General features: G+C 35.4%; 1 protein-coding gene and 1 long non-coding RNA gene across 3 annotated transcripts; one reads left to right on the top strand and one right to left on the bottom strand.

Annotated features, from left to right (window-relative positions):
• The first annotated feature begins 8,241 nt into the window (after positions 1-8,241).
• On the top strand, positions 8,242-10,724 carry LOC121748442 (zinc finger A20 and AN1 domain-containing stress-associated protein 8-like). 2 transcript variants are annotated; one of them, XM_042142808.1, is made up of 2 exons: positions 8,242-8,370; positions 9,913-10,724. In XM_042142808.1, exon 2 carries the CDS (start codon positions 9,924-9,926, stop codon positions 10,443-10,445), a length of 522 nt encoding a protein of 173 aa, XP_041998742.1. In that variant the 5' UTR covers positions 8,242-8,370; positions 9,913-9,923; the 3' UTR covers positions 10,446-10,724. The 2 variants fall into 2 exon arrangements, with proteins under 2 accessions (XP_041998742.1, XP_041998743.1); XM_042142809.1 differs by lacking the exon at positions 8,242-8,370 and adding an exon at positions 8,377-8,604.
• Positions 10,725-11,034: 310 nt separating this feature from the next.
• LOC121747276 lies at positions 11,035-12,638 on the bottom strand. The gene is made up of 2 exons (XR_006039171.1): positions 12,503-12,638; positions 11,035-11,233 (listed from the first exon to the last, which is right to left on the bottom strand). It is a non-coding gene; the product is annotated as an uncharacterized LOC121747276 (long non-coding RNA).
• Between the last annotated feature and the right edge of the window lie 3,704 nt (positions 12,639-16,342).

The following is a 16,342-nucleotide window of genomic DNA, read 5'->3' as shown; positions in this document are numbered from 1 at the left end:
ATAGTATTTTGCACTATATGTAGTTCAACTTTAAACATCGGTGATATTTTAGTTGTCACTTTAATTTGGCGCCATTAATATGAAATAACCAAATAACTTAATGGATGGGCAATAGGCCAAAATAAGTTGGTGTTTTTTTTTTGCATTTGGCTTCAATTTCTTCATTGCATTTCAATCACTCTGTCCTGACATTTATATTAGTAGATTGAATTCATGAACATTCCCTCATTCATCTCTCCAAAACATGTTGGCTAACACAAAGGGTGTAGTTGCGTGGTATGAGATTCATCTATTTTTGATTAAATAATTTAAAAATCAATCTCTATCTTCTGATATAGAGCAACTTTAAATTTTTCTCCCGTCTACTCATCCTTCGAAGTGCCTGAAAATTCGGTAGGAATCACCTAATACATTTTCTACTATAGTAAAAAGAGGATTCCATTTTCAACTGTCCTAATACATCTCCTACTATACAAATCGAAAAGCCATAGGGATCACCTAATAAATCCCCTAATACATTTTCTACTACACTAATAAAAATTAGACATGTGAATATTCATTATAATAATAGAACGAGGATTAAAATTTCTTAATACATTTCCTACTACACTAATGGAAAAGCAGTAGGATCACCTAATAAATGCCCTAATACATTTTCTACTACACTAATAAAAATTAAACATGTGAATATTCATTATAATAATAAAAAGGGAATTCAAATTTGAACATTCTTAATACATCTACTACTACACTCGCTAATAAAAATTAGACATGTGGACATTTATTATAAAAATAGTATTCAAATTTCAACTTTCCTAATACATCTCCTACTACATATTAAACATCTCCTACTACACTTTAAATAATTTAAAAAGGACTCAGATTTTTCGTTTTCGTTTTCGTTTTCGTTTATTTATTTTTACTTTTAAGTAGCCAATTCTTCAAAGAACGACTTTACACTAATCATATTTTTATTAGTGTGGGAGTAAAATTTTAATATTTTTTATTTTTATAAAAAACTGCTCACACCTCTATTTTATACGTATAGTATATTAATAAAAATCAAGTTTTTTTAAAAAATGGAGTAATAAAAAGAAGAGAATCCGTATGCACGATGTAAATTAATGTATTTTAAATGAATTGTTTTAATAAAAGTGATATGTAGTCAAGCTTATACAAATTTAACTTCTAAAACAAATATATAGAAATATATGTATGGAATATATCACTAGAATCCTGTATACATGAGACACACCACTATGTTATGAAGATAAATCTTTATCATAATTCATTTCATTTTTCTTGTATTTTAATTCAAATAATAATGAAATTTGGGAAAATTGAAATTTTATTCCTATTATATTAATAGTATAGTAGGAAAGTTAGAATTAAAGTTCTTTTTATAAATTTTGTAAAAACACTCCACATGTCTTAACTTTTATTAGTATAGTAGAAACTGTATCGAGGGATGTTTTAACTTTTAAGTGATCCTTACCACTGTAAATTCGCAAGAACAATATTATAGATCTTTCCAAATTTACCTGTTAGAAACGACAGGGTAACATTATCCAAAATAATGTAGTCCCCCATCTTATATTTTCACTTTCACCATTCCCTATATAGATCTTTAACCTTTTATTCACCTTCGAAGACAAGATAAAATTTGTAGGGCAATTAACATCACTTCGTACGATAGCAAAACATAAATTTGATTACGTGATTAGAGCCTCCACAATTGGGACGGATGTCCTAGCGGACACCAAAAAACACCTTATGCCATGTCATAAGGATATCTCACTGCACTGCCACGTCATAAGGACATCCCACTGTACAATAGCGGACATCCCCAAGGACATCCCAACAGACATCCACAATAACAAAAATCACAAATTCACAAATATGCAATTTACGGAATTAAAATTTCGACACGAATAAGGACGGATAAAGTGCAATAATAATTTCATTAAATAAAAAAGTACAATTCAACAAAAAAAAGTTTAAACAAATTACATTATAAATATCAACGTGCACCCCTCCGCTTCCATAGCTCTTCAATTATATCATTCTGGAGTCGAATATGAGCTTCTTGTTGGCGCATGTCGGCAAATGCACGGACCCGATCGGCCTCTCCATGGGGTATCCCCATACGTACATTGGCAGTGGCCACGCCATGGCTTGGACCGACAGCATCAACACCATCATTGACCTAATCAGTCAGTGCTGGACCTTCATTTTCGACAATCATGTTGTGCATGATAATACATGCGTACATGACATCAGCGATGCAGTCAATATACCACCGCCGTGTTGGACCCTTCACTGCCGCCCATCGAGCCTGTAGCACACCAAATGCCCACTCCACATCCTTACGTGCCGCCTCCTATCGTTGAGCAAAGTAAATTTTCTTTGGATCTGTTGGGCATCTGATCGTCTTGACAAAGACGGGCCACATAGGGTATATCCTATCCGCCAAATAGTAGCTCATATCGTGTTGGTTGCCGTTGGTGACGAAACTGACGATCAGACCAATGCCCATGCACTGCTCGTTGAAAATGGTTGACGACTGGAGGACGTTGATGTAGTTGTTCGACCTGGCTACTCCAAAATACGCATGTCAAATCCATAACTGGTAGTCAGCTACGGCTTGGAGGATCATTGTGGGATTCTTGCCTTTGAAGCCGGTAGTGTACACCCCTTTCCAGGCGGCATGGCAGTTCTTCCACTCCCAATGCATACAATCTATGCTGCCCAACATTCTCGGAAACCCGTGCTAATTCTCGTGCATATCCATCAGAGCCTGGAAGTCTTCTGGGGCAGGCTTCCGAAGATACCTATTCCCGAATATCTCCCTAACGCCCTCACAAAAATACTTCAGACAATCGCCGGCAGTCTTCTCGCCGATGTGGAGGTACTCGTTGAACATGTCGGTCGCGCCTCCATATGCCAGCTGCTTGATTGCGGCAGTGCACTTTTGTATGGGCGTGTGACCGGGTTTACCAACCGCATCCTCCCTGAACCTGAAATACTCGTATAGACGCTCTAAAGCGCTTGCGATACTCATAAATAGCGGATGATGCATCCTAAAACGTCACCGAAAAAAGTTATCCCCAAACTGCGGCTCCAGAGCGAAGTAGTCCTCGTACAACCGACGGTGTGCATCGAGGTGGTCCCGGGGTACTACAGCTCGATGATGGATGGGGCGAGGTACCGCCGGCTGCTGCTGCTGCAAGGCCGCTTGTATCAGTCGACTTATCTCCCGAGACGTATAGGTCCGCACCTCTTCGTTAATTCGCCGGCGTATGTCATCTGCATCCTCACCACTACCACCAGCACCACTACCACCCGTACCACTACCACCACCACTAACCATTGTGGATATACCGATAGAAACGTTGAGAGAGAGAGAAGAGAAACCCGTTAATACAAGTGGTGCGAATGAAATGAAGTTCAATGAGCCGTATATATAGAGTTTTAAAAAAAAATGGGGACGTCCGTCGTGGCACCGTAATGGCGGATATCACGACGGACGTCCGCGTCCGCCTCTCCCGACCTAATGGCGGACGTCCTGTGCGGACGACCGACACGCCGGTCCGACGCTCGGCAGGAAGTCCGTCATTGCGGATGCTTTTAATTTCTGTACATATTTATAAATAAGTATATAGTGAGCATAACAATTACGTCAAAAAATTGTTTTAAAAAAAATTGCTCCCTCCTCCCTCCATGAAAAATAGTCTCATTTTGTCATTTTAGGATGTCTACAAAAAATAGTCTCATTTCTAAAAATGGAAAGTTTTATCGGAAAGTTTCTCTTTCATACTCTATCCACTGTTAATGTTCTTTCTCATATTTTCTCCACTTTTTCTCCATATTTTTCGTAAATTACCTCTTTTTTAATTTCTTTCTTATTTTATCAAATTTTAATTAAAATATATGTCAAACACGAATGAGACTATTTTTTTTGTTGAGTGAGGGAGTATAAAATTGTAAAATAGAATGAAATTTTTGTGAAATGTGGTGGATTTAAAAATGAGCGTTGTGTCATAAATGAGAAATGTGAATTCACTTGAATATACTGTGCATTCCACAATTTAAGAATTGAAAATGATTCCTAATTAGATATAGTCGTTTTAATGGATCCCATCCCCATAAACGATTCCTTCTTCCTTGTTTTAACCCATGAGTAGAATGCCACGTCGGAGAAATGATTCGTGAGAAAAATAATTAAGTCCCATACATATATAGCCAAACATATACATGTACAGTAATATAATGACATAAAAAGATTAATTAAATGTAATTCTCATTTTTATGCAAGCTCCATCTTCTAAAAATAAACCGGTTTTATCATTTTGGGTCGTTCACCAAAATTAGACCAAGTATAAATATGAAAATTTTTTAATAAATGACAATCATACACATCATTTTTAATATGGACTTCAATCCATTAACACTCCTTTCACTATTTTTTTACCTCTCTATTTTACTTTTTTCCATTTCTCTCATACTTTACCATTTGCACATTAAAACTCGTGTTATTTATAAGTTTGTTTATTCTTTTAGGATGGATGAAATATATAAATATTAATTTTACAATAATAAAATATGAATAAAATGAGTTATTTATCATTGTATGATAAAAATAAAATGAGACTTTTAATTGTGAATAGACTGGCATATCAAAACTCTTCATCGTGGATGGAGGGAGTAATTGATCTATTGCACTAGCCTATATCCTAATCTAATAGACTATTACACGAATTTTAATAAAAATAATCGATATATAGCGTGTGATAAAAAATTAATTTATAAATCGTTATTCTATTGATGTATCAAATGATAAAATAGACTATTACTCTTTCCGTCCCATAAGAATATGGAGTGGATTTTAGGTTTGAAATGAATATACATGCATAATTGACAAAATAAGAGAGATAAGAAAGAAAAAATAATTAAAGTATTATTAGTGGAATATGAGTTCCTCAATAGAGATAATTTTTTTCTTTCTAAAATTAGAAAATAGAGATGAGAAAAAAAAATAGTGCATATTGTTACATGAGAGTGGCAGGGGAGAGGATATCGTTTGAAGTCTGAACCTCAAAACATGATTTTATATTTTTTTATTATAAAGGGTTTCGAAATTTATGGAGTTTTAATTTTTGGTCTCTCTTATCCGTTCTAGTAATGATGTAGTGATACTCAGTGACAGCGTGGATGAAAATTGTTTCATTGTGGACGACATATTCATCTCTTGGAAACTTACTTTATCTTGTTTTGTTATTAAATATAAATTATATACGATTTTAATATTCTTTTCTTATATCAATTACGATTTTTTAAATTTATTTGTTGTCTAATTAATTTCCTTTTTAATTTTATTTGTGTATATGTCAAGAATTAATTCCTATATGAAGTTATTTATAATTTTAATATATTTTCTTATATCAATTACAATTTTTTTAATTGATTTCTTTTCTAATTTATTTCCTTTAAATTATATTTGTGTATATGTCAAGAATTAATTCCTATATAAAAACTTCATATGTGATGGAAGAAATAGTCTCTACTTTGATCAATAATATTTTTGTGAGTTATTCTATCTTGAGTTCTCTGGAATTTTCAATTTATTGGTATATATTGTGTTCTGCACGTCTCTAAGAAGAAATTTTTGCCATTCAATCAAGCAACTTCTGCAGCGTTCCTAAGCAGACACCATATTCAATTAAGCGACAAAGATCATACTATCAAGTAAGTTGATTGAGTTTTTAATTGCATTTAGAAAATAAAGTTTAATAATATTTATAAAACTCTGAAATTTAGACAACTAACTATAGAACATAGCAAAAGTTTTAAGTTCCCACTACTACAAAATTCAACATCTCAATCCATTTAATTTTTTTTCAACTCTAGATTCTATATGAAGTTCTCAATCAAGATATCACCTATAGTCTCATCATGACTTCTTGTTACAAATAAATAACCAATCAAAAATACTTGTTTATCTCTTATGACTTAAGTCTTGACAAAAAAAAGTTGGGTTATGAAAAGTCTTAATCATCACTATAGGTATCTTTGGTTGGCATTGTAGAAGAAAAATGATTTAACTCTTTTGTATATGACACTTATTGTGCTTATTACTAATTACTTATAAATAATGCGTTGGAGATTCAAGTTTCATAAATGTTTATTAAATTGGATGAATCACAAAATCTAGCAAGCAAATGGGCCTCGCCTATTTCTCAAAATATAATGCCTAAATAGTATTTCAGCCCATTAGCCATAAATTCTTAATCATGAAAATTAAACTCCATAACGCGTTTTAATTAGTCAAGGTCAATATGAATTAAATTTTACTGCACTGTATTGAATTTGAGTATATAGGGTCGTGACCAATTGAGATTTTTTAGCATAATTAGAATTGAGATGCATTTTCAGCCATTCATTTTTATTAAATGAGTAGTCCAGAATTTATCAGGAAAATATTTTTAGATTAATTAATTATGATGCTTCCATAAAAACTCTCACTCCAGCCGCATGAATGACTTCGGATCCTGTGCGCGAGCTCTGGCCGTCTTCCACGCCGGAGGTGTCGGAGCGCATCCATCGGTGTGATGGAGTATGTATCGCCTCGTTCCGCCACCGTACACGTGCAGGCTCAGTCCATGTAGAGGGAGAGAGAGGATAGAGACGCAGAGACGGACGACGAGGGTGAGGTAGTCGACGGCAGAGGAGCCGGCGGCGAGAATACACCGGCAGGAGAAGGAGCAGGCGCCGAGTTCGACTGCGCAGGAGCGTTGAACACCGTCGGGGCGGGGCTAGGGCTCGCTTGACTCGGCGCTGCGCCAGAGGCGAAGGCGCCGGTGGTTTCACAGCTGGCGACGGTGATGGAGCGCCGGAAGGCGATTGCGCTGCGGCGGAGGCTAGCAATAATGCAGCGATCAGGATTGTGAAAATTTTGGAAACCGCCATTGCTGCTGTAGATCGAAGGTGGAGAGAGATGGTGTAAGGGTTCTGGAGAGTAAATTGGAGGAAAATTTAGCGAAGGAGGAAGAAGTTGATTTCGGTGGGCCATTCGAAGGTGGTGAGGTCGCAGCTGATTCTGCGAGATTCGGAGGGGGAGATGTTGCGGGAATCGGATGGGGTGTTGGAGTTGGTGCAGGGGGCGGTGCGCAGAAGGTGTTCGACCATTTGCCTGCGAGGGGGGAGGTGGAGAGGGAGGAGTTTGCCTTTGTAGAAGAGTTCGTCGGCGGCGGATTCGTCTGGGGTGGGAGCGGAGAAGAATTGGAATCTGCTGTGGGGATTTGGCTCCATGTTTATGTACCAAATTAAGATAAAATAGTCATTATTTTTTAATTATAAGATTTGTTTTTGAGTTGTTGACACTATATACAGGCGGTTGACATTTGATATACAAGTTGTTGACATTTTGCTATAAGTTATTGACATTTGATATGCACGCTATTGACATGTGTTATATGATCATGATGCCAGAACTTGTGTCAAATAAAAAAATTAAGATAAAATAGTTGTTAGTTTTTAATTGCAAGAATTGTTTTTGAGTTGTTTACATTTTATACAAGTTGTTGACATTTTAATACGAGTTGTTGATATTTGATATATTCTGGCTATTGATATGTGAATTATAAGTGTTATTTTTTAGTTGTTGACATTTGATATTCCGTCATTTTAGAAATGAAATGCTTATAATACCCCTAGTTGACATAATCTACTTGCAGTTGATATTTCGAAAATATTGTGAGGAGTGACTGAAAATGCATCTCAATTCTCAATTAAACTAAAAAAATATCAATCTACCTATATAACTAATCATGTAAGAAAATGTCATAAATGATAAAAGCATAATAAAATGTAATTAGCATTTTAAATTTAAAATCATACCCGCTTAATTGATAATGCCCAAAACTTTCAAAAATATTGTTTTGATTATCAACATTTAAGATATACTATTATTGTAATTTTCGAATTTTAATTTCTGCCGAAATGGATCTGACGTGGCACCACCTCAAATAAAAATATCTAATAGAATACATATTTTTAAAAAACAAACAAAATCAAATTTAATTAAGAATATCTAATAGAATACATATTTTTTAAAAACAAACAAAATCAAATTTAATTAAGACAGATCATCAAAATACGTCCAATGGCAAATCGGTAAAATGAGAGTTTGGTGAGGGCAGAATGTACGATTCTTCTCCCATTTCCTTACCATTATTTCAAAACGAAAATAAAATTACAATCCAATAACAAATTGAAGGCCTCATTTTCGTCTCTCTCTTCCCACCCCTGTGTTTCTCTCTTCACCTCTCAAATTCATCCAATTATCTGTTAAATTAAGCTATTTAGATTAAGGTATTATTTCCTCTTGTTTGTTGATTAATTGTTACTCTTTCCCCCATTTTTATTGGACTCAGATCCACTGATCTGCGCAAGGGTTCTTTGTAATTTATGTGAAAAGTTGAATCTCTTGCCTTCCGCTCCCTTCCTTTTTGTTGCTTTTCTTGTGGGTCAGGATAAATATCACAAAATTTCTTTGATATTTTCATTAAGATCGCCCTAACGCCTCTTTGTTTGTCATCTCGGAAGGTGAAAATTCCCGTCTTTTTTGCTAAGGTTTTTTCATTTTTTTTGTTAGGAATTGCCTTGATGATTAATTGATGTTGTGAAGCTTTGATTGATTCGGTATAATTATTGATTAATGTCTATGTTTTTGAGTTTATTTGGGAATTTTAGGTTTAGGGTAAAGGAGTTATACATGATATATATCAATTGTGGTTTTTTCTTGTGACAAGCTAAATAGAGTCCTGTCGTTTTCCATATGGAATCGTGTATCCAGAAGACTTTATTTGGTTATGTTCTCAATTTTATTGCTGATATTTTTCTTGATTTGTTTATGAAGGTATTATGTTGTTCCATAGTTACTAGCTATTTGGGATGAATTCTGTTGCTCCATTCTCATGCTCTCGAATAGATGATTATATATTTGGTATTGAATGAAATGAATAAAGCTTATATATTGAATTGTGAGAATAGTAACTGGGTGAGATTTATTTATGCTCGTGGATGACTCTAATTGATTATTTGTAATGAGAAATCATATGGGAACACTAGGTGTGTAGCAGACTGGTCAATTTCGAAGGTTATGATTATTGATGTGTGCATTTTAATTGATATTTCACTTGCATAATACAGAGTTGGTCCTTTTGTTCTGATGACCTTCGTCCTATGGCTATCCTCTATAAAATGTTGTCAATGTTGCTCACTTGTCACTCGTAGAGGATTTCATGATTTCATCTCACTGGGGGGTTATTTTTTCTCATCTTGTTGAAATTCTGTAAATCGGGTTCATCTTTGTTTTTATTTGAAAAAGTATAGTCTTTTCATGGTACTGAACTTAATGCTCAATTGATTAAGCTGTTGGGATCCTTTATATGGTTGAGGATGTGATTAAACTTCCCGCCTCAAAACCCGTCTTATACTGCAGTAACTGTGAGATGGGTTGAAAAGGAGACTTTTTTAAGCTAGTTTTGATAATAAAAAGTGACCTTTTAATGACTTCTTTAGTGCTGGTTGTCTAATGTTGTTTGAAAAAATTTCAAGCTACTGCTCAATGCATAAATACATGAGATGTGTGTTACGCCTTGGTGCATAAATTTTCCAAAGTTGGTATAGATGTTTTGTGGTCTTCACTTACGAGTTAGGTTTATTGAGCTGTATTTACGAAGTTCTAAAAATTCTTAGGTGATGGTTTTTTGCAAAATGAAAAAATGAAAGTGAGTTTGAGCTGGGCTATTTGATGTCTTTAGCTGTGTTATTATACTTGGCTTAAGGTACATGATCCCGACTACCATTGGATTTTGAGACCTTCTTCACATTTTTTGCTTGCCTTTGTAGGAATTGGATCTATGGAATCCTCCAAGGAGACTGGCTGCCAAGCTCGAGAAGGCCCAATTCTTTGCATCAACAACTGTGGCTTCTTTGGCAGTGCTGCTACGATGAATATGTGCTCCAAGTGCCATAAAGACATGGTCTTGAAACAGCAGCAAGCCCAGTTTGCCGCAGCATCCATCGAGAACATGGTCAATGGCAGCAGCTCAAGCAGCAATCTGATCGAGCCTCTTACTGCTGACGTGGTGAACGTGAAGGCTAAGCCAGTTGTATTAAAAACTGACGCTCCTCAACTGACCCCTGATCTGGCATCAAGCCAGAGCTCGGAGCCTAAGCCAAAGGAGGGGCCAAACAGGTGCACTACTTGCCGCAAGCGCGTGGGATTGACTGGATTCAGCTGTAGGTGTGGGGACCTTTTCTGCTCGGTCCATCGCTACTCAGACAAACACGAGTGCCCGTTCGACTACCGGTCGGCTGCTCAGGACGCCATAGCAAAGGCGAACCCGCTCGTTAAAGCTGATAAGCTGGACAAGATCTGAAAGGTCACTGGGCCCTAGTATGATAATTTGCTCTCTTTAAAATGTCGGTGGTTCGTCTATGCCGATTGTGCTGTGTCTCTAGACTTGTGTTGGGTGGTGTAGGGAGAAAAGAAGGGAAGGGGGGAGGGTTGATGGTGATTGTGGTTTGTTGCATATTCTAGAGTCGTGCTTCAATTGGCTAGGGTTACTTTGGTTTGGTTGCAGTGTGCAAGTTGTTATTTGCTGTTCTTTGTTGAATAACATTATTGTGGAATTTGTAAGTTGCCCATCTTTTCCACATCTTGCTGCATCATTTTATTCTCGTGTTTCTGCATTTACTCATTACAGATCATGCTACAGTGGACCTCGTATAAGGTTCATACAGTTCTTGCTCGTTGTTCGCCCCTCGTAATGAGTTGTGTTCGAAGTGAATTCAAACTCATATCTAATGGCATTACTTTGTAGTGTTTGGGTAATCTGATACAAGATTCACACATTGGATAATCAACAATTAAGTGATATAAGTCATGGAATGATAGGAAATATTGATGTGTAAGGTGCTAAAAAATTGATCATAGGGAGAAACCACACTTGTGTGTTAGTATAATCGTACATGAATAAGAGAATGTTTGAAATTAGTAAAGTTTGCTTACAATATTTAAAGAAGTGCATATATTCAATAAACCCTACAGAGCTATCGGCACCGTAACAATTTTGTTTCTCACACTTGCAAGTTGCAACGATGCAGAACGTCGACGGGGTCGGGTCTGCACGGCTGCATCTTACTAATAGCCAAACTTCAATGACAACTGCAAAAAAAGGAATATTTCAATAAGTAAAAGACTAAAGTCCAATTTTGCTCCCTTACATTTGCCCTAAAATTCTTTTTGATCCCTAGTTTTGGTACATTTTAGCTCATAACAGTCTCGAGTCCATTTCAGCTCATCATGGAGACTTGTGTAGTGCTTCATTGCTTCGACGAAATGGTGAAATGCAACGGAAACTCAAATTGGCCAACAACAGCATTTGAACAAGAAAACGCAAATTAGAAAATATGCAAGGGATGGAAGCCAAAGAAGAACAGACATAAAAAGTAAAACACAGCCACAAGTTGATGTTCGTTTTCAAAATTCTCTACCTTGTGTTGGTATAATCTAGGCTTCATTTAAGGCATGCTAGATGCAAGAAAACAGGAGTTAAGATATATGTAGGGGAGAGTGAACATCAATATCAGCCCCAAATACTCAGCTTGGTGTCCATTTATGAAATCTCTCTACCCTAATGTTGGTATTATATCAGCCACAAGTACTCATGCTGAGTTCGAAAACTCTCTGCGCTAGTGTTGGTATTATCTAGGCCTAATTTTGAGATACACACGGACAATGAAACACGAGGTAGGAAATATGAGGGAGACTGCAGAATATCAGCCCCAAGCACTTAGGTTGATGTTTGTTTCCAAAGACTCTAATGTTCGTATTATATAGGCCGAACCAAACACATACTACATAAGAGAGAGAATGCAGCAGCAGACTTGCACAAAAACAAAGACTTTGAGCTGATAACAAAGAAAGACGCCAATTGAAATGCAGAAGCACAAACAATCCATCTGGATACATTTGTACGTAAGAGGCCGATCAAACGACGTATACAACGGACCTTTCAGTCAAGGAGTCGGATGTTGTGAGAACAAAGCATGTTGATACATTGCTTTGGAATCACATATTAACAGCAAATTCAATCACATTACTCATTCAAACCCCAAATATACGAGCTCATATAGTTCTGATACCCCATAATAATCAGATACTACAAGAAACTAACAAAAACCTAGATGTTCAAAATTTCAAACACGCCCCTTGCACATGAATTAAGAAGCCGGTGTTTCATGTATGTATGTATGAAGGTATCAACCAATTCATTAATCACGATTCCATTACTTTCCAGTTGATCAACAATATTGCAGAGAAATAAAAATACGGAATTTCACCAATTTGAGGCTCACTAAACGATTCCACCAAATTATTACTTGAAACAGCCAACTGCACATTAATCACTCCATAAAGCTGGGAGAAACATACCTTTCTTCCAAGCATCCACTAATTAGAACCGAACAATCATCTACACCGTCTAGAACCCGATTATACGGTCTGAATCGGGATTGGGGCAGCTGCTGCCTCCATATTCCGAGCTTCATTTTCAGCTCAATTGCTAGTGTTCATATCATCCTTGGGGTCTTGAAATTACGATTATGCCCTTGCTGTGGAGTGGAGGTATATGAACCACCTTATTTTATTTTACTTTATTAAATTAGAAGTTTACTATTGGAATTCAAATAATCAATAAATATATTCAGTTCGATTATAATATGTTTAAAGGGTTCAATTAAATTATAAAATCAAATTAAATTAAATATCCTTATCCAAAAAGATACATTTATGATTTATCGAGTATTCACATATTTATATATTTAGTATATTTCGTATAAAATGTCTAATTCATGACATAATATTTTCAAATTTAAGTACCATATTAAAATTTTAATTGATCAATAACTTGCTAATCGTAAAATTATTTTTTACATATCATACATATCAATTTTATATCGTTTCATGATATTCTCATATAAATAATCGTATCATGATATTTCAATCAAAATGCATGATACATACATACTTAGAGCATTCGCAGCGGTGCTCTTCCGCAAGGACGGCGTCCGTGCTGTTGGCATGGCACACCCATGTCCGCCGCTGTGCTCTTGCCAACGGCACAGCTCTGCTCGATAGATCGAGCACGTCCGTGCCGCTGAGCAGGGCGACGTGGCTGTTGGAATTTTCTTTTTCTTTTTTTTAAATCGAAAATAATACCAAAAATAAAAAAAATATTTTCGGATTCCCAAAGATATAGCCGTTTTATTACCGTTTTTTTGAAATTTTTTTTAAAAAAATTTAATCCCAAAATCATCTATAAATACACACATTCATCATCCATTTGGGCAGAATTCGGCAAAGAGTAGTGGGTTTTTTTTATTTTATGAATTTAATTATGTAAATTTTAATTTTTTGTAATTTGTAATAGTATTCCGGGTAATTTTAATGCATTTTAATATTGTGGAAATGTTTTTAGTAATTAAAGTATTTAAACTAAATAATGGAATGGTGGGACCCTTGAGCATGTCTTTGCGGAAGAACATGGATGTGGGTGTTGTGCTCTTGGGAAGAGCAGGGAGTAAAAAAGTAATAAAAGTGGGTTCGGGCCCACATCCATGCTCTTTGGCAAGAGCACATATGAGGATGCTCTTAGTATTTCTCAAATACTCCCTCCGTCCCGGGCTACTCGCTCATTTCTTTTTCGGCTCGGAGATTAAGGAATGAGTGTATAGGAAAGTAAAAATGACGGCTGTAGGTGAAATTTTTTACTAAAAATGGAAAGAGTGCAAGTAATTTGGGACGCCCAAAAAGGAAATAAGTGCGAGTAGTGCGGGACGGAGGGAGTATATTTTTGTATTTTGGTCCTATCTAATTGGAATATAGTATTTGCATTCACTACAAAAAAGGTGTTTTGCAAGCACCAAAATGTTTGCAAGTAACCAAATATGTTTGCAAAACGTCATTTTCGTTTTGCAAGCACTTTGCGAGCACGAAGGGTGCTACCCATTCGGCTCGTTGCAAAAATTGCAAGTACTTTAGTGCTCGCACATGCTGAAAACTTGCGAGCACATTGACCGGTGCTCACAAAATGGCTTTCAAAATCTGGTGGTCGAATTATTACTTTGCAAGCACATTTTTTGCTCGCAAATATCCTAGAACATCTCTTGTGCTCGCAATGTGCTAGAAATTAAACCTATTTTCTGGCTTATTTGCGAGCATAGTTGTGCTCGCAAATTGATATTTTTTTCAGAAAATTCTATAATTTTTTTATTTATCAGTATAATTTTTTTCAAATTAATATTAGTGTTTATTTTTTTAAAATTATATGAAATTAATCAAAAGAATTAAAAAAATTCAAATTTTACGTAAAATAAAAAATAACTATTTTTTTACAACCACACGAATTATTTGAATCTTCAAAATGATAACTAACAGGCCACAGTTTCACAACTTAGAAACCATGAAGCTAGAATAGAAAATATAAATGTAAAAACCTAACACAAGCTAAATCTATTCACTTCTTCTCATCTCTTGAACTTTTTGACTAAGGACCTTTACCAGCTCCCGCAATTCTTTGATTTCCTGCTGTATTAACATAACCTAAGTTTAGGATCAAGAAAATACTTCAGATGCACATTGATGTATTTCTTGTCGTTATTCTAAGCGCAACTCCTCTCGTATTTCCCATGATAAGAAAATATTTACATCAACAAACAAATGCATGAGTTGATGCAATATAACTTGCTTACATCAACGTTTGCAGTTCTCTTATATGTATACCACTCATCCTTGAACGTGTGTATATTATGGAACGAGTCATACACACAATCTATCGCTGAGACTCCTCTCTCGGCAGCCTATTTATCCAAGTATCAGCAGTTAACAATTGCATAAAAATTAGCATGACCTCAGATACAAGTAGGAACATTTGAGTAATGAAATATCCAATGTAGAATTAAAAGATTGTGTAGAAGAGTAAAGTGTCATGATATATGAATTATGTGCCGTCTAACTCTAGCTTGTCCTCACTTTTGCAATTTTTTTTACTACATAGCCAACTGAAATAGCAACAACTGAAAGACAAGTGGGAGGATAAAAGAGGAGTCAGACAGAGCTAACAAGATCTACAAAGAAAATGACATTTTAATTGAACTATGTATAAACAAGTAGCAAAGGTCATTGTAACTACAAGATTAGAATAAGATTCAAATGAATACATTTGCTATACAGCTATAGAGATCAATATTGCATCAAACATAAATATCACTAGTTAGATAGTATGTGGACAGAGTTAAGGGAGAAAACTTCATTTGCTATACATCTATAAAGATCAATATTGCATCAAACATAAATATCAGGTGTAGGTCTCAACTAATTTAGCCCTAAACAAAATATAGAATCCAAAATAACATGTGTTTCCATGAACCAAGGATGTTAAAGCATGAATACTAAAAAGATTTCTATGTTTACCTGCAGTGCGAAAAATGGCTCCAAAAAGCAAGCTGCAAAACAAAGAAGATCAAACACTTAGCAACTGTAAAACATGAAATAATGGAAGCAACACCTCAAAGCTAACATCAACAAGTGATATTACAACAGAAAAGGCATAACCAAGGATCCGTACTACAACAGTTCATATGCAGTCAAATGTTCAAATCAAGACGTGTGGTAAAACTATACGAGAAGAATTTTATTTGGTGCCTGTCCTTTTAAGGCAATATGGAGAAGAACAATCATCATGAACTTAAATCTACAATAAAGTAGTGAATAGTAGGAATTATTCATACCAGTAACATATACTCTATTACTATATCTGGCCAGCTTCCTTCATTTTCAGTTTCTTTTTCTCTACTAATGCTTGGAAAACTAATTCTAGCACTATGTTTAATGAGAAACATTTGCGATATACCCAAATAACTAACTACAGGAATGTGCTCTATATATTTGTATTTCAATATAACTACAGTGAGATAAAACCAATAACATAGCACAAAACTACTTTCATGTTGCACAATATACCAAAATAGCAACTTATTGTTCCCTTATTCTCCTTTTTTCACTTTTCATTCATGTCGTATTGGTATAATCAAATCAAGAAAGAAAAAGGAGAGCACCAAACACACACTTGTTGTCTCAATTATAATCCTGAGGTTTATTAAAGGCTGATCTACTTAACTTTTTTTAACAATAGAAATAGTGCTGACTTAAACTTTGTTTATCCAATTAAGCCTTCTTGCTCTAATTTCATCCACCTTCTGTTGCAGAGAAAAA

Source organism: Salvia splendens, chromosome 9, assembly GCF_004379255.2.
Source record: "Salvia splendens isolate huo1 chromosome 9, SspV2, whole genome shotgun sequence".
Lineage (NCBI taxonomy): Eukaryota > Viridiplantae > Streptophyta > Magnoliopsida > Lamiales > Lamiaceae > Salvia > Salvia splendens.
The sequence above is the reverse complement of the archived record's forward strand: the minus strand, read 5'-3'. Positions and strand labels throughout refer to the sequence as shown.